Genomic DNA, 25,263 nt, shown 5'->3' with positions numbered 1-25,263 from the left:
ACTTGTGCTGCCTGTACAACTGTTTGGCCTGTGCTATGTGAGGGATAATGTCCAGGCAGCCGGTTGTTATGGTGAAATAATCCCCTCCAGTGTGATCAGGACGTGAAGCGGAGGGTCTTGTGTCTCACTGAAGGGGCTTATTTCTGCCATAACAACCGGCTGCTTGTACATTATCCCACTTATTACATGCCCACTTGCCACATGAGAAACAAACTGGACATGAAATGTGAATTTGAAATATTTGATTAGCTCATTTTTACCGAATGCAGACCTTCCGCGAGGAAAAGCCGTTTAGTTTCGGTTTTAAGGTAAGAAACGATGTTCAAACGTCACGAACATTCAATTTGGTTGAATCATTTGTAAATAAAATGTCATATACTGTATGTTATGAAAAGACATATTTATATTGAATTTTTGTGTAATATTAAACTGCCCCTCTCAAAATGATTTGCAGCATCCGGGTTACAGGGTGTTATTAGTTTTGAGTGGTTGCTATTTGAAAATAACAACCCTTGGAATGTCGTGACTGGCCAATCAGAATCAAGCTTTCAAATGAGCAGTGTAATAAAAAACTTTAAACCTCTGTAGCACCAGTGCTATGTGCAAAAAAGTTAATGTACAGCCCTGTATTTCAATTCAGATCGTGGATCGAGATTCTTTGTTAGGAAGATCGTGATATGCTTTTTTGGGAAGATCGCCCAGCCCTAGTTGGTAGTTCTACAGACTCGGTCTTAACATAGTGTCAAGGTTTCTTGTCTCCAGTACTCACACACACGCACACGACTAGACAGATGTTGAGAGATTATGAGCTGCGCAATGTTCATGAGCTCATGATGTCAGTAACATTTAACATGAGAGAGCTTTCTCATCGTGTGAGCCTTTCTGTCATAGCACAGTTTGAACTGGGCTTCAGGTTCAAGGTCTGACATCTCTCAGACATCACAATAAACAATGATTCATAAAGTCAAAGAAACTCCCATGGGCTACTGTACTCCACTCAATGCCTCATTTGTTTTCTCGAAGAAACCTTACAGTCATAAATCGCAGTATGGGGTAAAGCAGACACCTGAAGAAAATAAAGATGTTGAGAACGCTGACCACGCTGAAGATGAAAAATCTAAAACTTTACTCATGAAATTCATAGAAGAGAAAATCTGCAGCGCTGCTGAACTAGAGAGTCTCTCTCTGTCCCTCCCTCCCACAGTTCAATACGTGTAAGTGAATTGCACTTAAATTATTTCTGTGCGCGCTTAATTACTCTCTGAACTGGCTCTGTCCGTGTTTGTCTGTATGTCTGTGTGCTGAGATAGATAAACGCATCCCCATCTGATGGTATTTGCGACACGAGAAGCAATGTGCTGTTGACTATAATGCTGACGAACAGACGCGGGCTGGCTTGATTGTACCAAAGTGATAATGTCTGAATTTGGCAGATCAAGAATGTATTTCATGTGTTTTACACTGCATACGAAAGCAGCATGTTCGCGTTGCTCTCACCCAGCACATGCAAAGAGAGTGTCTACAGCACAATGCCAAAGTCAGTTTAACCAAAGGCGTGGCACTCGGCGGCCTTCCGGACAGCTATTTACGTCATAGCAAGAGCGCCTCCTGCGTTGCATTTCTCCCAATTGATTATAACGGCAGATAAAAGATGTTATCTTTGGCCTTGCCCATTGAGCGCTAGTGTTTGCAGTGTTACGCGCACCGCACGCTTGTCTGTTTACTACCATTACAACAATCGAAAGTTTGCATAACTTTCTTTTAAATACTCTGATGTACATAAGCTTATTTTACTGACATGTTGAACGGTAAAGCAAGAACTGCTGTGAGCTGCCAGTGTAAATCTTTACATTTATTCAATACACCAGGAATTTGTACAAGTAGATTTTTGCTTAAAGAGAATTAAATAAGTCAAGGAAAATAAAGAGAATTGCAATAAAATTGTTTTTTTTCTTCATAACGTCCAACTGTTCCGGTCACATAAGCATAATGAAAGAACACTTTCATGTCCCAAGCCATCAGAACCGAACCCGAACCGAAAACCGTGGGTAAAAAGGGGTACGTATTGAACCATGGGTGAGGTGTATTGTTGCATGCCTAGTTTTGATATACAGTAAATCAGATCACTTTGACACATATTTGGGTTTTGTCATCATTTAAGTTTTTCTGTCTTCATAATAAGAATGATAAAAATCAACAGTTTTCATCTGGGACCTCTGGTTGAATTGACACAGAATGATCTTATCAATTTACTACTGAATGACCATCTATTGAGACGGATGCTTTTTGCTCGGAGAGGTTACAACATCTCCCTGCAGATGTTAACTGGACCATTAACCAGCTAAAGCTCAACACAACGACACTTCACCTTTAACCAGTCAAATCAGCACAATGTAAGTTATTATTGAAAGAAATTACTCTGCACAGGTGGCAAATTTAAAGACGTGGCTTTAACTATCCCAAAATGTATTAACGCTTGCGTAAACAAAGAGTTGTGCATCAATTCTAACTGGGTCAAAAGAGCTGAACAAAAGCCAAGATGGCCGAAGTGTCTGGGCTGATGTCATCACACACAAGAACCAGGTCATTCAAAATGGCAGTGAGCCTCAGAGACCAAGAGCCAAAACAGAGAACAGCAAAAGAGAACGAGCAATCAGACATGATAGTCTGTAAAAAATGTAGTTTTGTAAACTATGGTAATGACGTAAACAGCAGTGATGGTGACTGAAAAAGAAGTTAAAAGCTGAGGGGTCGTTTATCAACTAAAAACGGAAGTGTTCAGACTACAAGATGCTGAAAATGTGGACGGAATAGGCGTAAAAACAGAATTTGCTGTATAACACGGAATAGCACGGAATCTGGCAAATGCATTATTTCTTAAACAGAACGTAGCGCTGAACAGCTAACAAATTTCAAATGTGCTATGAATAATGTTATTCAGATGCAGTTTAAATAGATAAACGTCTTGGTTACGGATGTAACCTCAGTTCCCTGATGGAGGGAACGAGACGTTGTGTCAAGGCGACAGATGGGGTTCGTCCTTGAGAACCAATCGCTTCCGACTTCTTAGAAAAGGCCAGTGAAATTGGCGAGTGAAATTTGCATGCCGGACTCCGCCCACGGATATCCGGGTATAAAAGGGAGATGGCGTGCCTCATTCATTCACCTTTGTTCTGAGGAGCCTGAGACCTCACACGACTGCTGCAGTGGGCAGCACGTGTTGTGGCAAGAAGGACACAACGTCTCGTTCCCTCCATCAGGGAACTGAGGTTACAACCGTAACCAAGACGTTCCCTTTCTGTCGGTCTCTCTACGTTGTGTCGAGCCGACAGATGGGGTTCCTATGGAAAACGCCACAACATCTCTAGCGAAGCGACGGTGACTGGCCTGGGTGTGTCAGCCGTGAGCGCTACCGCGAAATTGTAACCTACCAGTGGTTAGGTAGGGGGTCCCAGAGCTTTTCTTGAAAGGTGGGAAGGCCCCTGCCTTCGGCCTCACAGGCGGCGGCCTTGTTTCTCTAACAGCGAGAAGCCGCCCGGAACCGTAAGGCACTGGGTAAGCGCTATTTCCTCAAATGGGGGATGCGCTACAGAGACCACTTCCTACCGCAGGGAGGAGTTTAGTGGAGATACCAACATGGTCTCACCGTTAGGGGACTGAAGGAGTTAACCGTAAGGTGGAGGTCCACCTAGGGAAGGTCATGGGTTACCAAGGTGGGAACCAATCATGAGGATACATCAGATGGAACCGCCCTGCTGGGGGGTTACAACGTCCGGTAGCACTAGGTCCGGTTAGAGCTATGTTGTGGATAACTCAGTTGGTACCCGGCCTAAGGGGCCTGTTCTTCACCCAGTGGGGGAAGAAGGGAGGCAAGTTTAGTACGCTGACCCACCTAGAAGAAAGGGGGGAAGGTACTGTTATAGGCGTACACCCTACAGGCCACCGGTCTTGCCTGATGCCCTGCAAGACTCGAGCTGATACCGGTTTTACACGGAGGCTGTAGGACCTCGCGAAGGTGATGGGTGTAGCCCAACCCGCAGCTCTGCAGATGTCTGCCAGAGAGGCTCCTCGAGCCAGTGCCCACGAGGAGGCTATACTCCGTGTGGAGAGAGCTCTCACCCAGTGGGCGCGGGCGATCTTAGGACAGGTACATTGTATTGACGTACCTGTCCTACTGGATCATGGCACACCATGATCCAATGCGCCAATCTCTGTTTGAGACAGCCCTCCCCTTCTGCTGATCTCCAAAACAGACAAAGAGCTGCTCAGAGATCCTGCGGCTTTGCGTTCGGTCCAAGTAGAGGCGCAAAGCGCGTACTGGACACAACACGGATGGGGTTGGGTCTTCCTCCCCGGTGGGGAGCGCCTGTAAGTTCACCACCTGATGTCTAGGGGGAGTGGTGGGAACTTTGGGCACGTAGCCAGGCCGGGGTCTCAGGATAGCGTGAGAATCACCGGGCCCGAGTTCTAGGCAATCTGTGGACACGGAGAATGCTTGTAGGTCCGCTACCCTCTTGAGCGCCATCCGGAGAGCCGTCTTCATCGTGAGGTGAGAAAGAGCGGCATCTCCGAGGGGCTCCAGGACCGCATCAAGGTCGCAAGAAGGTATGGAGCGCGCGTGAGGCGGTAGCCTTCTCGCGCTCCTTAGGAACCAAATGATCAGGTTGTGCTGTCCTAGAGACTTACCAGCAACTGGGTCGTGATGTGCGGCAATAGCGGCTACATACACGTTCAGTGTGGAAGGGGAGAGATTACTCTCGAGTCTCTGGAAGACAGCACATTCCCGATCGAGCAACTCCGCAGGTCTTCTCTTCGAGAAGAGCACCAGGATGCGAAGAGGCACCACTTACAGGCGTATAGCCGCCTAGTGACCAGGGCCCTAGCCTGAGTGATGGTCTTAACTGCCGCAGGGGGTAGGCCACTCAGGATCTCCTCATCCCGTCCAGGGGCCAGACATGGAGGTTCCCGAGGACCGGCCTGGGATGCCATAATGTGCCCTTCCCCTGGGAAAGCATATCCTTCATCAGGGGAATCGGCCAGGCGGGAGCTGTCGTCAAGAGTATTAGCTCTGAGAACCAAGTCCGGTTGGGCCAGTATGGCGCAACTAGTACACTTGATGCTCCTCTTCCCTGACCTTGCACAGGGTCTGTGCGATGAGGCTCACTGGGGGGAAGGCGTACTTCCGCTTGTCCCACGGCCAGTTGTGCGCTAGAGCATCCGTGCCGAGGGGGGCCTCGGACGGGAAGTACCCTAGTGGGCAATGGGTGGTATCCAGGGAGGTGAACAGGTCTGCCTGAACGGCAGCTTGAGTAGGTGCCTGTTCAGGGTACGCAGATCTAGCAACCCCCTTTTTGGGGACGATGAAGTACGGGCTGTAAAACCCGTTGAACATCTCGGCTAGAGGGATGAGCACGATCGCTTCCTCTCCAGAGGGGTGGCGACCTCGGTCCGAAGCATGGGAGCATCCTTGCCTCTGACTGAGATTTGAGAGGATGCCCCAAAACTTGGGCGGGCATCTGCGGAGTTGGACCGCGTAGCCGAGACGGATCGTATCCCGTAGTCACCGTGACGGTTTGGGAAGCTCTTGTCAGGCTCCCAGGGACCGAGACAGGGAGGCGAGGGGTACGTTCTGCTTCATCGACCTCCCGGGGGGTGGTTCGATGGCTGGCAGTGCGGATCCCTCGCCGTGGGGGGCCCCCGCAGAGGAGATCGGCTCTGCTGTTTTACCTGCCTGGCGATGAAGTAGCACAACGCACCATCGATTGAGAGTGCTTATGCTGATGATTATCCTCGACATTGGGTCTCGCCTCAATGTTGAGTTGCCAAACACCGTCGTGTAGAGGGTGAGAGCGGCTGTGATAATACCCAGATGATGATGTAGCACAACACACCGTCGATTGAGAGTGATTAGGCTGATGATTATCCTCGACATTGGGTCTCGCCGTGACGCAACGTCAAGTTGCCGAACACCGTCGTGTAGAGGGTGAGAGCGGCTGTGATAAACACCCAGAGAGAGAGAAAACTCTTAGAAGTGGGCTGTTGGGACGGGGCAGGAACCCTAACCCTATTTTTATGGATTTTTCCCCTGTATGGTACAAAGTATTTACTGTAGGTTTTTTAATACAATTTATAAGTATTGTACAGTAAAAGAGGGAAAACAGAATCCAGTCAAATTAAAATGGAAAAAATAGAATGTATTTCATAGGGCCCTATAAAGGCATGCATGAGTATCCCTAACACAACAATGGCAGCGTACAGGACTGTGTGCTAGTGCTACTCAACAAACTTCTTAACATTTCTGCAGCTAAGTGTAGATCAGTGGAGACATATTAACACATTAATTATCAAACACATACAAAGGCTACTAAAAAGCACTTTTCTGTGCTTAAATCTGTATGTGTGCAGGAACGTCATGTATCTTTACAGCAGTTTCACACCGCACACGTGAGCAGAACGTCATTTTTTCAGCGCCTATTTCAACAGATGAGAGCATTTATACCGCACGAGTAAACGGTGGGTGTTCGCAGCTCTCCCTCAATTAAAACGACAGTGCACTCTTTATGGTCAAAATGCAGGTGAATTGACAGTAAAAACTTGTAACACTTTTACCTTTAAAGCATGAAAGTGGTGTCACCATGACTTCCAGAAACACATTGTCAGGAGTTTTTTGGCCAAAAACACAACAGCACATTTAAAGGGTTTGTTACACAATGTCGTATGCTTATATTGCATATGTAGGAGAGGGAAACGATTGCATTATGCTTATGCTGTCAATGAACTGAGTAAACCCAACTCTCATCATAACCTTGGGAAACAGAGATAAAACTAGACATCATGTTATATGCTTATATTGCATACAGTATGTCTTAGAGAAAAGCTATGGTATCACGCTGTCAATCACTCTCTCCTACAGTGAGTGAACACTCCATTGTCTTGTATCGCATCCTTCATTTATTTACAAGTTGCACTATGTGGATCTGAAAGAGCATGAAACAAGGCTGTTAAAACAAATCAAAGTTACACAATCTACATCGTAAGTAAAATAAGCCTTTGGTATCCCTTTAAGATAAAGAATAAAAGTAGCATGCAATAATTGAGTTGTTTAAAGATGTGCTTTAAATACACTAAATACAGAGAGTTTATGGATAAGCAATAAAATCAATAATCATTATACACAAAAAAAATGATTATGTGCCTTAGTAGATTTTATGAAAAGAAATTATTAAAATATACTTAATATAATGATGTTCCTGTTTTTAACAAAAAATGAGTTAAAATAACGTAAAAATCTTTAGAATAAAATCTACTAATTTTGGTTGTTAAGATTTTAATTATTTAGTTTGAGTAATTTTAACCTCTCTCTGTCTGACTGCAGCACCGGTGTATGCACACAAAATCCGTCATAATCTATTATTACCCATCACTATGGTGCAAGGTGTCATTACGTGGTAATTAGTATGTTCGTGACGTCATCACGCTGTACTTGCGTCTCGGAACTTGTTGTATTTTAATACAACTGAATGCCCAATAAAGCCGTTGTTGTTTATATTCATCTACATATTTAATGTTTTAATGTTTATGTTCATATGTGATTCGATCTGGGAAAACCCAACACATGGTGCAAATTTATATATTACAGTTTTTGATAGGGATGTAACGATTCACCGTGAGCCGGTTGAAAATCGGTTATAATGAGTGAGGATTCAAATCGGTTGAGGTGTGAACTGAATCGCAATAAAAAAAATTAACAGCAGGGGCCGCTATTTTCACTGCAAATCTAAACGTGGACATGCTGATATTTCTTAAATGCAAAAAAATCCAAGAAAAACTCATACAGTATCAGTTTGTTTATATTAAAGAGACTTTTTATATTATTAATTTGTTATAAAATTGCAGTTTAGTTTTGTTATTTGAAATAAAACATTATTTTACTATACAAAGAAACGTGAAGCATTTAAGAAATAATCCAAGGGAAGTGTAGCGAGGAAGGCGGGACGAGAGCCGTGGGGCAGGAAGGCGGGGCCGGTGGCGTGAGTGATAATGAGTATCAGCTGTACGCGCACCGGTCCCGCATGCCTCACGGGGGAGCTCAGGAGCATAAGAGGACGAGCGACGGGACTGCCGACGAGAGAGGACCGGGCCCGGAAATGTTAAGTTTTATTTATGTTTGTGTGGCCGGCAGTCGACCGTGAGGTGGCTGCCGGCCTTTTACTTCCGTGTTGTTGTTTGTTTATTTTTGATTAAAGATTGTTAAATGTTCGCCGGTTCCCGCCTCCTTCCTTCCCTACATTGAACTTTGCTACAGGAAGTTGTTCATTTCTAATTTGTTTCAACTCATTTTGTAAAAATAAATCGTGAGTAAATCGTGAATAAATCGCATCGTGAGATCAGAATCGTGACTCGCATCGCATCGTGAGCTGAGTCAATCGGTACATCCCTAGTTTTTGATACCATATTCAAGCCCTTTCCAAATCGGTTTTTATTTTGCTCATACCTTGTGTATGTAACAAACGTTATGGCTGAGGTCGGCTGAAGCGCTAGGATTTACAGGAACGGAATTTGGAGGAAAACGGGTTTAAAGTTAAGTAATGAAAATAAAAGCACAACAGTCCAGTATCACAAGTAAAAGTCTCTTTAGAGTAGTAAAAGACTTACTCTAATAACAATTTAATAAAAAAACATTTCCCAGTGTTGAAGTCTATAAAAATACTGTACAAAACCGTTTGAATAAAACGAAAGTAAGGAAAATGGTGCGGGCACACTTAAAGAACAAGAGCTCTGCCATTATCACTACACAGGGAAACTAACAAACATTACGGACAACAACTAATAAGCAGTGAAGCAAGTTTTACGTTGTTTATCATGTGCATAGTGTCTGGACTCTCGATCATCCCTTGTATGTTTTGCGATCGGATAACTCCCGGTGCTGCAGACGGGGAGCTCTGTCATCTCACGGAAACATTGTATAAAAACTTTGCATGCCGTAGTTTACACAGGACTGGCGGGAAATGTGCATTGATGCTCCTTCATTCTTCATGTTATGTTACTTTGATAGGTGAACTATGTTCAACAAAAACTATGTTTTATATTTAATTTGATTGCATAAATGTTTAAGTTGAGATTTACAAGAAATATTTTAAGTTAAAATTCTTCATATTTCTATGTAAAGGAAATACTGTTGTAAAAAAGCACATTATTTGTTTAAAGTGTTTGCAAACCAAATCTTATTGCACTTTAGTTGATATAGCAGTACTTTTTAAATAAAAGTGCACAATACCCTACTTTTGAATTCAATATTGAATTTTACGCTTAACAGTGTGATTAATCTCGATTAATCACATTAAAGTCATGTGATAAAAAAATTCATCTTTGCCCAGCACTAATAAATATATCACTTTACAATAACACAGTAAAACATAAAAAGAAATGGTCTGAGCTGTTTCGCCTGCATGTTTTAATTTTGCACTGCATAGCAATATGTTGTTAACAAAAAATTCTGTAAAATTACTGGATAATGTCTTGGCAGAAGTGTACCAGTGGTTTCATTTAAACAACAGTTAACAACACAGTTAACATGACCTAACGTAAAGCAATAATCCCATTTACTAATAGTAAAACAGAATCTATCAACATATGATTGTTATCTGTTTCTGTTTATAACATGAAAACATAAGACAACAAACAACCATGTTGACATTAACAAAGAGTAATGCATGCTGTAAATAAGTTTTTATAATACATACTGTATATATATATATAATAAGTTAGTGCATTTAATTCAACGTAAACTTTAAAGTGTGAAATAAATAGATGAATTTATATCATCCATTAATAACGGGTACAAAGCCCTTTATGTAGAATTCATTGTGTTTTAAGAAAAACACATTCCTTATGAACACATTCCTGTGACATCAAAGGAAGGCATGCACATGTGAATTAAAATATATAGAGTGTATTTAAGTTCTCTGATCGTAAACACATTCATGCAGACAGAAGAAAGTGTTGTGTGTTGACAATCCTCTGCTGAAGAATATCAGCTTTGAACATTTGCTGCTTCTCTTCATTAAGTCAGAATATTTCAAACAATTCACATTTTCCCTGACAGTTCTTCACCCCCACAATCCTTCTCATCTCTTTAAGCAACACTAAATAAAACCTCTCTCTCTCTCTCTCTCTCTCTCTCTCTCTCTCTCTCTCTCTCTCTCTCTCTCTCTCTGTCTTCTCTCTCTCTCTCTCTCTCTCTCTCTCTCTCTCTCTCTCTCTCTCTCTCTCTCTCTCTCTCTCTCTCTCTCTCTCTCTCTCTCTCTCTCTCTCTCTCTCTCTCTCTCTCTGTCTCTGTCTCTGTCTCTGTCTCTGTCTCTTTCTCTTTCTGTCTCTTTCTCTTTCTGTCTCTGTCTGTCTCTGTCTGTCTCTGTCTGTCTCTGTCTGTCTCTGTCTGTCTCTGTCTGTCTCTTTCTGTCTCTCTTTCTGTCTCTCTTTCTGTCTCTCTTTCTGTCTCTGTCTCTCTTTCTGTCTCTGTCTCTGTCTCTGTCTCTGTCTCTCTTTCTGTCTCTCTTTCTGTCTCTGTCTCTGTCTCTGTCTCTGTCTCTCTTTCTCTTTCTCTTTCTTTCTGTCTCTTTCTGTCTCTTTCTGTCTCTTTCTGTCTCTCTCACACGCTCTCTCGCTCTCGGGAAGGTCTGTGGGGATTTCTTTGCCTACAGGAAGGTGACAGTGGCACTCAGTCAAACTAGTTACAACAATTTCAACAAACATCAAACATGGGGGGGTTGATCAATCACTTGAGGTGGAATAACACTGTTCGACACACACATGCCTGGTTTACTATCTCCGTGGGGACAGTCCATAGGCGTAATGTTTTTATACTGTACAAACTGTATATTCTATCCCCTATCCCTAACCCTATCCCTAAACCTAAAGATCATTGAAAACTTTTTGCATTTTTAGATTTTTTAAAAAATATTGTTCTGTACGATGTATAAGCTTTTGTGCCCATGAGGACCTCAATTTTGGTCCCCACGGTGACACGAGTCCCCATGTGTTTAGGTCCCCACCGGGATATAACAACATGTCCACACACACACAGTGAGAGAGTGTTTTAGTAAAGCCACATCAAATAAATATCTCTGCTAAAACTCACATTAAGCCAGACAAACACACACAGACACACACACACACAAGCAAGCACAAACTCTAACATTTTTTTCTCTGGAACATTCTCACTGCTGGGAAACACATGACATGATCAGCTTGTTGTGTCCAATGTAATATTACATAAACATCTAAATTCATGAATTTAGGTGAATTTAGCTAAGCTGTATTATCTTTAATTTGATCTTTATTTTTATTTCTCATAAACAGTGAAGCTGAAATCTCCAGATTCTAAGATGTTTCTCTTAAGAAAGAGACACCAGAAACCTCCCGTGTGTCTCCTCTAGAGCTTCACAAGAGATAAGAGACATGTAAGACATGCATACACTAAATGCACTGTAAGTCACTTCGGATAAAAGCATCTGCCAAACAATGCATAAATGTCAAGGTAAATGTAAGAGACATTTTAAATATTTTTTACTAACTTCCACTTTTATATTTTGTTTTTTTTCTAACACCACCAGGAGTAAGACATGTTGTGTGTTAGCCGGTTCAAGATAAAGTTTTGTTTCCTTCACGCTGTGTAAGGATAAGAGTTGTAAATAAGAGTTTGTACCCACATGACCCCATTAATGTTAGTTCACACAAAATGAGCTGTTGTTAAACTGAACCACATGTGTGTTACGACCTCACACACACACCTCAGCGGGGAGTTTTCAGGAACATCACGAGGGGTGATGGGGGCTTTTCACAATGAATCCAGACAAACTCATGCAACACAACAGACGGTTGTGCAGTACGAAAGCAAATCTGAGTCTAACACAAACATCAACAGACAAGCACTGTCTCACACACACAGCAGGACCATCTAAAGCATGTCACATCAATTGTGGTTTGTTTTGTGTTTGAAAAGAAACACTCATCAGATTCACTGACCCCGGCAGAAGCACTTTTCTACACGTGCAAGAGAAACGTAAGCCAGACTTGACATTCACACTGAAACATTAACACATTCGAATCAATCTGATTGGGTTCCATGGTTCGTTTGTCACGTTTGGTGTGAGAGCCGTGTGAGTGACAGACACCGGTGTCGTCTCTTCAGTCCATCCCTCAGCATCTGCTCAATAAAACACCACCTTTGGCTGTAACGGAAGCTGAAAACATTCAGGACCAGATGCATCGCTCTCCTGTTTGTTTGCCTGAAGGATAGAGTTTAACACAACTATACTGACAGAATATACCCCTGCTTCATCCTTTAAAAGACTTTTCTGTTACTACACATGATATTTACATTCAAAAATGAGGAAAAAACACATTATTCTCAAGACTTTGCGTGAAAACATTCCTCAGAGACAGGCGCTTCTATCCAATCCTGTATATGTATCAATAAATAACATTCAAATATTATTACATTATACGAATAACAGTCCTACCCTATATAGATTTCTCTAGCCTCAGAATTCAAGCCAACGTTTCTGTCATTTTTTAATATCCTGTCATAGTAAATATTATATTAGCAAGTCAGACAACAAAAGTAGGCCAACGTGAAGCTCTGACATCACCTTAATTTCCTGCTAAACTTTCATACGATGCTGGAAGGCCATTTTTAAAATATGTGCATCTCAAAAGAACATTCGACAGGTAAATCCCTGTGAAACACACACGCACACACACAGAGTTATTCTGTGCACATACCTCGACATGTTCAAACTTGACGATATCTCCAAAACGTCATGGTGTTGACACAGATAGAAGACAACCTGCCTCCTGACAGATGAATCACAGCTCTCTCTCTCTCATTTCCACACTCATTCACACTCTCTCTCTCTCAATTCAGATGTGTCGGTCTATCTCCTGTCTCAGCATGCGCTCGCTCGGACACTCAGAGAAAAAACACACAGTAAGCTGCCAATCACAATTAAAAGCTGTCTGTAACGCACATCTCCAGCATTCTGAGGCCATGAAATTACAAAGGTTTGCTGTGAAACTCGAAAACCACACAACCATTCCAACAACACATGAAGGTGAAGTCCACACGAGACAATGAAACAATCATCAACTCTTCTGAGGGAATGAAATGTTGTCTGTCTCTTATGAATCATGAATGATTGTGTTGTTGTGTGTCACAGATGTTTGTGAGTGTTTGTATTTTAATGTGGTATCAGAATGAGCATCAGCGTAAAGAATCACACAGATTCATTTTGGAGTCAACTAATCCTTTAAAGCCACAATATGGAAGAATTTTGTTATGAAATATCCAAAAATCACTTGCGCAGTGTGATATATTTCATGCAGTTGTGTACTTACATTATCCCAAATGTTCCCAAGAATGTGCAAATCCAGAGAAATTCCTATTTAAAGTAATGGCCCTTGTCCCTTGTCTCCTTGTATTTGTCGCATATCAGTGACTTAATATCCGCTGCTCCGCACTACCCTCAGTTTCCGCTTGTAGAAACTACGACAACACGCCAAATGAGGCAAGCAGGCTTATGGACAAACGAAGAAATAACATGAGGATTAATATCGGTGTGGCGTTCTCTAAATGGAGAGAGCTTCGCGGCCAACTTGGACTCGACAGAGACTCCGCTCTCGCATGTGTTTTAATAGACAGGTAAGCACATTGTTTTTATTGTACACAAAATACTCATGCACAGATTATTTGAACAGTTATGAATGCAGTTACCCTATGAAATACAGTATATGCACAGAAATATGTAGCCAATAACGTTACTTGTAAATGCTGTGGGTTCGTTCCAATTTACTTTTTAAACAAAGACTGTATGACTGTTTGAAACAGGTAAAACTGTGTAGCATTACGCTACCAAATCAATGGACAAAGTCCAATATAAGTCGCGGGCTAACGTAGCATTACATTCCACGTTTCTTGCAAGCTAATTCATTATGATGACATCAAATAAAATGAATTCATTACCTCACCCCTGAACATGATGGGTGATCTCCATACGCCTCTGGATGGTGAAAAAGACATGTCCCATAATTCCACTCTCCTACATAACGTCATTTAGCTTTGCCTTTTGTTGTTGTTTCGAAAGTGCTCCATCTAGCGGTCCAAATATTCCATATTGTGGCTTTAATGTGATAACTGTCTACATCACACATTCATAACTCAATAGTTTGCTCTAGACGACACCAGCACTCTCATGTGCTTCTCATGGTTTCAGCAGAGACCAAAACCCCAATCAGCTCACATGAGATTTAAAAATGTATCACGACTGAATAAACGGAGAGCAAATGGAGACTTGTGTTTAAATCTCCCGCTGAGAAAAAGACCCCAGTGATCTCGCTCATATCTCAAACTGAGATCTCTTTCACATTCTCAATATGACCTCATGTTTTACAGCTCTGCATGACAACACATGAGTTGGTCCCTAAATGGAACACAACCAAGAGTTCCATTACGTCTTCTGAGCTGTGAGACAATCCTCCTCCTCATCATCATCATCATCATAATGTTTATGGAGATCAGCTCACCACCCTACATTCTTTAAAGCCAGAGGACACAGCACAAACAAAATAAAACAACAACAACATAATAACTCAATCCTCCATTCCACTTTCTCTTCTTCAGCATCTTTTAACCCCCCCCCGCTCTGATAGGGCTGTTAGGACGGGCCGGAGGAGTCCAAAGGAGCTTACGGCTACTGCTGCCCATTACCACTCTAATCCACAAAGAGTGTGTGTGTGTGTGCGTGCGTGCGTGCGTGCGTGCGTGTGTGTGTGTGAGTCCTCTGCAGCCTCGGAGCACAAACAACCTCCTCTTCACATCTCACGGCTCTGGGACTTTTCTCTGGAAATGCTCCACACATCGGCAGACGTTCACAGAGCTGGAGTGTAAAGACGACATACATTATAACCTTATGACCCTCACAAAACACACACACACACCCCACTTTCTGCTTACTAACCACGTACATGCCCTCAAAACACTGTTGTGTTTCACTTTCACATGAGAAGCATCATAGAAATGTCATTTCACGTGTGGCAGAATAGGTAAGGGTCAATGACTCGATGAGCTTCAGAATGAAACACAATGTGTGCGTGTACTTCTGAAGATCAATAGTCGTGTGTGTGTGTGTGCGTGCGTGCGTGCGTGTGTGTGTGTGTGTGTGCGTTTGCGTGTGGCTTTGCATTTGCCTTGAGAAACCGTTGAGTCACGTGTCCTCACAATACTACAGTCACTGGACACCAGCTCAGACCGCATTCTGAAGACTCGCGTGTTCATTTAGAAACCCAACAAATGTGCTGACAAAACCGTCAGCACCCGCCAAGAGTCTGATTTAACACCGCCGCTGCGCTTGAGCATCTGAAGATAGGGATTAAAAATCCATACGGCCGCATGAAATAAAAGAGTAAAGCAGTTGACAGACTTGTCAGGTATTGATTCTCTGTGCATAATGTAAGAAAGTTCAGGCGCTGCGCTGGACAATAGCTGTGTTTGGAGAATAGATTGTGTGCAGAATAAGCAAGACGCAGTCCCTCTCTCAGCTCACAGCTGCTGTCATAAGCAACTCTCACACGCTACCCACAAAACATCTGAGTGCACCTTCTTTTCTTCATGACTCGTCTGTGCATGTTCAACCCAAAAAAAGAATGTTTCAAATGTTTGTTTTGTAAAAACTCAAACCACTTCCTGCTGATGTGGCCGGGGAAAATATAAACAACCAATTCTATTATAGCTTTTTATTCAAGATGAAATGAAATCAAGTTTTTTATCAAAGACAATCATAAGAATTGTTTTAAGCTGAGGACCTGTCATTTATTCACAACAAATCATGTGAAAATACTGATGATTCAGTTTCACACAACAAACATCAAATGGGTTGAAAAAGAAAAGGCCATGGTTAAAACGGCCTTTGTGAAAAGTATGTGGAATGAATATGTCTCGCGGGCTCGGTCGCAGCATCAGATTCTCATTTGATGACTGAATCCGCACCAAACATTTCCTCGGACGGATGAGGAGAAAAAAGACTCGCACACGCTCTTCATTCATCACATGCACAGCAACGACACACCGGCTGAAATAAAGCAAGCGTTATACTGAATTCACCGGCTGGTCCGCACGCACTAACACACACTAATTGTGCAGCTTGTTTTTTTCTCTCTCTCGTCAGTAAGTGTGTGACACACGCAGCCGCTCAGAATGTGCCATTGTGTCCAAGACCTTTTCATCCATTTCAAATTCAGCACGGCAACTTCCCTACAGAAACGCTGAAGAAAAGCTTTCTGCACCTCCTTCTCTTTAATCATGTTTCTATGACAGCCTGTGATCAAATTTACTCTCAATGTGCCTGCATAAAACAACACAAGAATCCAACACTTTTACATGTGACAAAGCAATTGAGAGAGAATTCTGGGAAGTTTTTTGGTTTCCAGTATTGAAAATGCACAGCTCGGTGAGGGTCAATAACTCGGACACAGATGTCCTGGACAGATGTTTATGATGATGATGATGATGATGATGATGAAATCAGTGTGGATTTATCACTCACCCTTCTCTGCATGTCCCATTTGAGCTGCGACCAGAGAAGGAGAAAGAGAGAGTGCTATCACGGATTAGCTCGCTCATTTCCATAACACACTGGCATCATTACACCAGACACTAATCGATCTGGGCTCCTGTAATTTGTCATCTGTTGTTTTTGATTTACTCTAATAGAATTAATCTGAGGGTTTGACTCGCTCATTAATAAATCAGCAATTACACAGACAGCTGTATCTCTCCCCACCCCACCCATCATCCACCCCTGCAGAGGGACCTGTGATACGGTCATAACAGATCAAAAACATCATCACGCCTTATCAAACAACAATTATACAGCTCTAGTGAGAACAAACTTTTACAAGATGAATCAATTCTCAGATTATTCCAAAGCGTACAGCGTCCACCAATGAGAGGTGGAATATTGCATTGACCATAAATGCGACAAATCTGAAATTTTGCATTTACCATCAATTCAATATTGAAACAAATACTAATTCTAACAACAATTCAAGTGCTAAAATTTGCATTTACATCTTAACATTTGCCATTGTAAATCCGTGCAGGATGATTTGTCGTTTCAGATTTGGGTGTGCGTTAAAATAATATCTTATCTTGTATGGCTTCACTTCAGTCTCTTTCCTTTGCTGAAATGTATATGATTTATTTAAACAGAACAGATCCGTCGGAATGCAAACTTCTTTGCAAAAGCGCACAATAAATAAACTTTAATTTTTAAATAAATGTGAGAAATATTTAATTTGGACTCAGATTGATGCTTCATATAATTACTTTATTATTCACAACTAATACCGGCTCTCGAAAACAATCAAAGTGCAGAAAGAAAGAAAGTGAATTTCTATTAAAGACACACATGATTATTTACTGTATGAATGTGTCATTCGGTCTGATCGTGAGTTTAATTGTTAAACTTGATCGGTTAATGCGCATCTTTCCCGATTCAAACCTAAAGAAATAATGACACGCGAATTTATACGATGATAACAACAGCGAAGACGCATTTCTGACGGATCTCAGTGGGACGAAGAAGAAGAAAAATAAAGATCTAAGGGGGGAAATTAATCCTTTTCTCTACGCACAGGAAAGATTGTTTAATCAAAAAGTGTATGATGTCTCATTAAAGGACAAATAAATAAGATGCAGAAATGTCGGAGTAGTGAAAACGTTCATAAAACACTACAGGAAACTACGTTGACGAAAACATATTACATGTGTTGTGTTGTGTTGTGTTACGCTCCCATTAGGAGTGACTCACAACTACGGCTGTAAAAGGACTTTTTCTACTGTGGTAAACAGACATGAGGTAAAATACTTTCCCTGTGTGTCGGATACCTGTGTAACGTTACTTCATCTCCTTTAACACCCAAAATCAGCCAAAATAATCCACACAGCTCACACACACGATCCGCCCGAACACACACATGAACTTCCACTGTTTGAACACACACCTCAGCGCGAGAGCTTTAAACACGGCGGTCATGGAAACTTTTCTCGGTAAAGGTAAATCTTACCGGGTGTGTACTGCGCTCCCGCGCGTCCGATCGCAGCGTGAAGCAGTAACGCGCTCAGAATGACGGCATCCATGTCTGTCGGATAAGTTGAGAAAGTTTGTAAAGTGTTGATAAATGTTTGTTATTCCAGCCGTTCCACGCGCTCCATACTCTCTCTGCGCGCCCCTCTCACGCTCGCTCGCTACGAGGCTCTGTTGCACTGAGAGCGGAGAGAGAGAGCTCGTGTGACGTCACCGGCGCCGTGGCCCGTCGGGCGTTGACGCGCGCCAGCTACCGGCGAGCGCTGGCACTGCAGACCCTGCCGATGCTTGTCCTTTCATTCTTATTCATTGTCACATGTGTTTAGGAATAAATTCCGCCTTTTAATAACACATAATACCTGTAATCATACGACAAAGAAAACCAGATCAGCCAATCAGAAAAGCCCTATGCTTGTCAATCATTTTGCGTATTCAGGATCAGGATGGCTAACATCGAATTGGCTGACGTAGTTCGCGTACTTGTACACTATTCTACGCCATTTTGTAGTATAAATAGGCCATTTTTCACGGACGCTAGGGGGCACATCCGGTTCAGCGTTAGTTGTGTAAAGACATTTCCGCCAGTACAGTATGTACACAAGTGCTATAGCAAAGAGAGACTAGACAATTGTAATCCAATCAACGAAAATGCAGAAGCATTCTAAAGCACTATTTTAAACCAGCTTCTCTCCAAACAGTGTTTTAAGCTTTATTTAGAATATTAATAAAGCACTGCTATGAAAACATGAAAACAGTAAAAAGGCAATCAACTCCAGCAACATCCCGGGTTTAAAATTATGCTTTAGAATGCTTCTGCGTCTTTGTTGATTGGGTTACAATTGTCTGGTCTCTCTTTGCTATAGCACTTGTAAATTCCAAGAAGTGCACACTTCAAGACACGCTAGATACTTCACGCACTGAACGGTCGTAGTTTTGATTACGTAACGGAAGTTAAGTGGGGCATTCAGACGCTGCGCCAGCAAAGTTTTTCAAAGTTTTTAATCAGAGTGATTATTCTTTAGTCTGATGATGACTGTCTGAGATCATGAGTTTCACTGACAGCCTTGGCAATTTAAATCATTTTCCCTCATCGGGGGAAATGCTTATATTTTTATAATATAATATATTTTACAAGTGTTCCATTTGATACAATCCAACCTTCTTAAATTCATACATTAGATGGTAGATGGTAGAGTGCATAGTGCATAGTTTAAGTGCACACAACTAGTACACGCAACTTCATTTTTGTGACACAACTAGTGAGTGAATGAAAACAGCACTGTTCTCATAGAGATGATTCAAACTTTGTGTTGTAGGTCTTTTGTTAAGTGTTCTACTCACTTTTAACTGTAAAGCCTGTGATTTCTGCATTAGAAAACCCGGTAACATTTTACACTAAGGTTTCCTTCATAAAGCATTTATACATGTGTCCATTAATGATTAATAAGTCATTTACAAATGCATTATAAAGCAGTTTAAACTGCTTAAATAAAAAGTGGGATTCTAACAAGATACCTGCCAAATAGTGAGCCATTTTTAACCCACATGTTATAAATGCTTAATAAATGTATTCATTCATTATTTATTTGACTCAAAAGCAGATTCATTATTATCTTGATGTTGTTTGCAAAATAGGCAACGGGAGACTTTAGGGTGTTATGTTGGTTTTTCTTATTATTGTATGTTTCATATCTTATGTCACTTTTCAAACCATGTTGCTTACTTGATCCAATTCCCAATGTCTTCCGGTGGCCTCCAGAATTCCTTCAGACCATGATGCTTATCCAAAGCAGTTTTTTCTTGCTTACCAAGATAAATTCATCAAACTTTTGATCACTTTTTAACGCCAAATGCACAAAGGTTGTTGTACACTTGTTTGTTTACGATGTTTTATTAATGATTCAATTACTTCCAATAGTTAATCAAAACCAGAAAACATTCATTTATTAATCTTGTCATGGCTCTGCTTCATTTAGTCATGTTTTTCTTGGTCCTGTAGCAGAGTCATGACAAAGCCTTTTGTGTGGAGAGAAACATATTGTTGTCCTTTTGACAATAATATACGTTCTCTCCAGTGTCTCGTCATTGGCCCCGCTCTCGTTTCCTTGTTATCTTTCCCTGAGTGTTTGATTACCCACACCTGCCTTGTGTAATTATCCCTCATTTGTCTCTCCCTTTAAATACCCTCTTGTTTCTTTGTCCTGTGGTTTCCTGTGGATTGTCTTATGGATGTGCTATGTTTCGTGTGTTTCGTTTTGACCCCACGTCTCAGCCTTGCCTTGTCCTGTCCGTGAACCTGTTTTGTGAAGTGAGTTATTTTAGTGTTCTTTGGTTTTTGTCTTGCCCCCTCGTGGGAAGTTTTTGTTTGTTGTATTTTCCTCAGTTTAGTTTTTCCCCATTGTGGGTGTTTTTGTTTCTGTTTTTTGTGAAGAAATAAAGTCTTGTTTCTGTTAACCCCTTACTGCCTGCCTGCGCTTGGGTTCTTCACACCCCAATTCGTGACAAATCTAAGGCGGCGGGAGGAAGAGCTTCAACAATGTTTAGTAGAACACACAGGAGATAAACAGGTAAGTATTGAGCATATGAAATAGACTGATGAGAAGATAACTTTATACTACTGTCCTTGTGTTGCAGGAGATCGAGGACGATGGCTGTGGAATCCGGTGGAGTGCAGGTGAGGAAATGTAGTGCGTGGAGAGTGATGAAGACGTGGCGAACTTGGAAGACTTGTGGAACTCGGAAGACTTGTGGAACTCGGAAGACTTAGAACACTTGGATGTCACGGATCTAAGGTGTGGTGAGACAAGAACAGAGGACCCAGGTGCAGACAGCGGTTAACATGACATTTAATAACAAAGACAAAATACAAAACAAAGACCCACGTGGGGGTAAACATAACAAAACAGAGGAACAAGAACAAGACTAACTAAACTGACAAGACTAAACTAATAACACGTCGCATAGGAACACTACAAACTAGACTAACTAACATGACAAGAACTCACCCACACGACACAGTGCAATGACCCAACACAAGACAGAGAACACAGGGGCATTAAATAAAGGGACAAATCAAAGGGGAACAGGTGTGGGGCATGAGCTAATAAACAACCAATAACAAGAGATACAAAAGGGCGGGAACACAGACAAAGACCGGAGAGAGTATCGAAGGCTGACAGGGTCAAAATGACTCTCTCCACACATAACAAGGGATCCTGCCATGAGATTCTGCCACAAGATCAAGAAAGACATGACAAAATCACGACAGAACCCCCGCCTTAAGGAGCAATATCCTGACGCTCCAAAAGGCACAAACAAGACAGGACAGACTATGAAAAAAACCATAACAATACAAGACATGACAAAAACATGATACATAAAAAAATCCAAACACTCACATGGCGCCGGCTGGAATGCCGGCTGGACAACACATGGCGCCGGCTGGACAGTACATAGCGCCGGCTGGATGGCCGGCTGGACAGTACATGGTGCCGGCTAGATGGCCGGCTGGACAGTACGAGACGCCGGCTGGAAGGCCGGCTGGACAGTACGTGACGCCGGCTGGAATGCCGGCTGGACAGTACGTGATGCCGACTGGAATGCCGGCTGGACAACACATGGCGCCAGCTGGATGGCTGGCTGGACAACACATGGTGCCGGCTGGATGGCCGACTGGGAGGCCGGCTATCACCGGCTGGGCAGGCCTGGATGTCGACGAGACAGGGGAGAAAAGTCGGAGGCTGGGCAGCGCTCTCTGGCAGCTGGGCAGCGATCTCTGATGGCTGGGCAGCGCTCTCTGGCAGCTGGGCAGCAAACAAGGACAGACACAACAAACAAGACAAGGGGTCAACTCAACAGGCCTGGATAACAGCTGGGACGCCGGCAGGGATCCGTGGCGGGAACAGGACACCGGCAGTCTCGACCCTGGAGGGGAATCCAACGACCTCAACCCTGGAAGGGAGCCCGGCGGTCTCGATCCTGGACAGGGTTCTGGCAGTCTCAACCCCGGAAGGGAGTCCGGCGGCTTCGACCCTGGAGGGGAGTCCGACGGTATCGACCTCTCCCGCTGAGATCCCTCTGTCTGCTGGGTCCAGAATGGTCGGGTCATTCTGTCATGGATCTCAGGTGTGGTGAGACAAGAACAGAGGACCCAGGTGCAGACAGCGGTTAACATGACATTTAATAACAAAGACAAAATACAAAACAAAGACCCACGTGGGGGTAAACATAACAAAACAGAGGAACAAGAACAAGACTAACTAAACTGACAAGACTAAACTAATAACACGTCGCATAGGAACACTACAAACTAGACTAACTAACATGACAAGAACTCACCCACACGACACAGTGCAATGACCCAACACAAGACAGAGAACACAGGGGCATTAAATAAAGGGACAAATCAAAGGGGAACAGGTGTGGGGCATGAACTAATAAACAACCAATAACAAGAGATACAAAAGGGCGGGAACACAGACAAAGACTGGAGAGAGTATCAAAGGCCGACAGGGTCAAAATGACTCTCTCCACACATAACAAGGGATTCTGCCACAAGATCAAGAAAGACATGACAAAATGAGGCAGAATCACGACACTTGGAAACCTTGTAAAACGTGGGAATTCCGCGTAGGAGAACAGGGAAGTCTCACAGGTAGGTAATCTGTCTTTGAGTACGTTTCTATTTGAGACCAGAGGCTGGCTGAGAGAAAGAGTGAGTATTTTGTAGTGAGGCTGATGAGGGTGATGATTGAGTGCAGGTGGCGGTGATCAGAACTCTGGTGAGCGTGGTGCGGGAGTGGTGAGAGAGCCTGGTGTTTCCGTAACAGTACCTCCCCCTCCACGGTCCGCTCCTTAGGACCGAAGTCTTTGTCGTCGTGGCGCCCTGCCCCTAATTTTTGAAGGACCTCTGCAACATGATGATGGTGTTCCTGGGGTTCCTTGGAGTAGATGAGTATGTCATTGATGTAAACGAGTACAAACTTGTGGAGGAAATCTCAAAGGACATTGTGCATGAAATCTTGGAACAACGCAGGGGGCATTTACAAGTCCGTATGGCATCACCAGGTACTCGTAGTGGCCAGCAGGAGTAACGAAAGCCGTTTTCCACTCATTCCCTCTTCGGATCCATACCAGTTTGTAAGCGCTGCGGAGGTCCAGCTTGGTAAACATCGTGGCTTCTCTCAACTGTTCCAGGGTGGATGGGACGAGGGGAAGTGGGTAGCGGAACTTCACCGTTATGAGGTTGAGAGCTCTGTAATCGATGCAAGGCCATAAACCTCCGTCCTTCTTGGCCACGAAGAAGAAGCTCGAAGCGGCAGGAGAACAAGAAGGGCGGATGTAGCCTTGCTTCAGGGCTTCGGAGATGTACTCCTCCATGGCCTTCTGTTCGGGGAGAGAAAGTGAGTCGACTTTTCCATGGTGTACTGGCTCATCCTCCTTTAGGTTGATAGCACAGTCCCATGGCCGATGAGGGGGTAGTTGGGTTGCCCGGGCAGGACAGGAGACATCTCGGAATTGGTGATAGTGTCTAGGAACCTTTACTGATAGTTTTTCCAGAGGACTTTCGATGGTTGTGGCGCCAACTTCGACAGGTGCTGGTACAATGGGTCGTAGAGCAGCCAGGGTTGGGAAACACGATGGAAAACATTGATCGCTCCACTTGAGAATCTCTCCGGATTCCAGTGGACACGAGCCCACTGGTAAATGAACTGGACCCACTTGAAACTTCACGGTCCTTCTGCTCTCTGCTATCTTCCTAAAATGGACTGAACTTGGTAGTGGACGGCGATGTTCTCTTTCTGGAGTTTTTCGCTGGCGGCAGAGGGCACCGGAGATGAAATTGCCGGCTGACCCAGAGTCGATGAGGGCTGTGAGAACAAGCACAGAATCAGACGTGGACAGACAAACTTCGATGAGGAGCGGATGGTGACTGGGCGCCTCCCACTTCCATGAGTTCGCCGTATGTCTCTGGAGTAGGCAGGTGAGGGAACTCTGGCTGGCGGGGTTGGTTATGGCAGGGAGAGTTACACATTTGCAGCCGTTCTGCGAGCTGGATGGAGAGTTTGATGAGTTTCTCTAATCCGATGGAATCATCGCTGCTCGCTAGATGGAGTTGGAGATGCAGTTGCAAATCATAGCGGTGGGTGGTGAGATTCCATTCACTCGCGGCTGCTAATGTGCAAAATTTGATGGCATAAACAGACTTGTTTCCTTGACTCAATGAGTACAGTTGAGTACTTACTGATGGGTCTCCAGTGCACCGCCAGAATATTTCCCGGAAGTATTGTAGAATTTGAGATAGAGACTCTACTGGGGGGCCGGCTTGAGCCCAGATGGAATCTGCCCATTGAAGAGCCTTCCCGGTGAGGGGAGAAATGACAAACTGTGGGGAAGTAATGAGAGTTATTTTGCAGGTAGAGGGTGCACTGAAGAATAAACCCGTTGCCATCCTCTGCCAGACCAGAGAAGGGAGCTGGAGCGGACATGGGAGATAAACCAATCAGATGAGGGTAAAGTAAACATTCAGATGTGTCTTGATGCCTTCCTACACATCAGTTCTTTCAATCACAACAGTTATCATGTTGCGACTCACATGAACACAGCACATGTGCATTACAGATGCTGAAGAGTGTGTGCTTGAGTCAGTTGTTGTGTGTGTGTGTGTGTGTGTGTGTGTGTGTGTGCGTGTGGTGTGTTGTAGTGTGTGTGTGTGTGTGTGTGGTGTGTGTTGTGTGTGAGTGGTGTTGCGGGGTTTGTGTGTGCGCGTTATTGTGTGTTGGTGTGTGTGTGTGTGTGTGTGTGTGTGTGTGTGTGTGTGTGTGTGCGTGCGTGCGTGCGTGCGTGCGTGCGTGCATGCTTGTGTGTATGCATGTGGCATTAAAGTTATTATAATTTATTTATTTTAGATTTGTGCATGTCCAGATGTTAGAGATAGAGGTGTTAAAGCGACTGCGACCATCTGAACCTGTAAGCAACACAATCCTGCACCCTAACAAGAACACACTGAAGAGAGAGAGCGAGACAGACACAGAGAGAGAGAGAGAGGGGAAAAGTAAGAACATATAAGACAAGACAACAAAGTGAATCTGTGAGCCGCTTGAGGCTGCAGGTATTGCAGAAT

General features: G+C 43.3%; 1 protein-coding gene across 19 annotated transcripts in view; it reads right to left on the bottom strand.

Annotated features, from left to right (window-relative positions):
* ptprk (protein tyrosine phosphatase receptor type K) overlaps positions 1-18,322 on the bottom strand; it is a 142,491-nt gene extending 124,169 nt beyond the window's left edge. For 11 of the 19 annotated variants that reach the window (XM_057352089.1, XM_057352095.1, XM_057352097.1 and 8 more), the window contains exons 1-2: positions 18,121-18,321; positions 16,599-16,622 (exon numbers count right to left, since the gene is read on the bottom strand). In XM_057352089.1, coding sequence (XP_057208072.1) covers positions 16,599-16,622; positions 18,121-18,193 — 97 coding nt within the window. In that variant the 5' untranslated portion in view covers positions 18,194-18,321. Of the gene's footprint in view, positions 1-16,598; positions 16,623-18,120 lie in introns of all 19 variants that reach the window. The other 8 variants (XM_057352086.1, XM_057352087.1, XM_057352094.1 and 5 more) reach the window with 2 other exon arrangements.
* Between the last annotated feature and the right edge of the window lie 6,941 nt (positions 18,323-25,263).

The sequence above is a fragment of the Triplophysa rosa genome, linkage group LG15 (assembly GCF_024868665.1).
Source record: "Triplophysa rosa linkage group LG15, Trosa_1v2, whole genome shotgun sequence".
Classification (NCBI taxonomy): domain Eukaryota; kingdom Metazoa; phylum Chordata; class Actinopteri; order Cypriniformes; family Nemacheilidae; genus Triplophysa; species Triplophysa rosa.
Note: the sequence above shows the minus strand (reverse complement) of the source record. Positions and strands in the feature narration are given on the sequence as shown.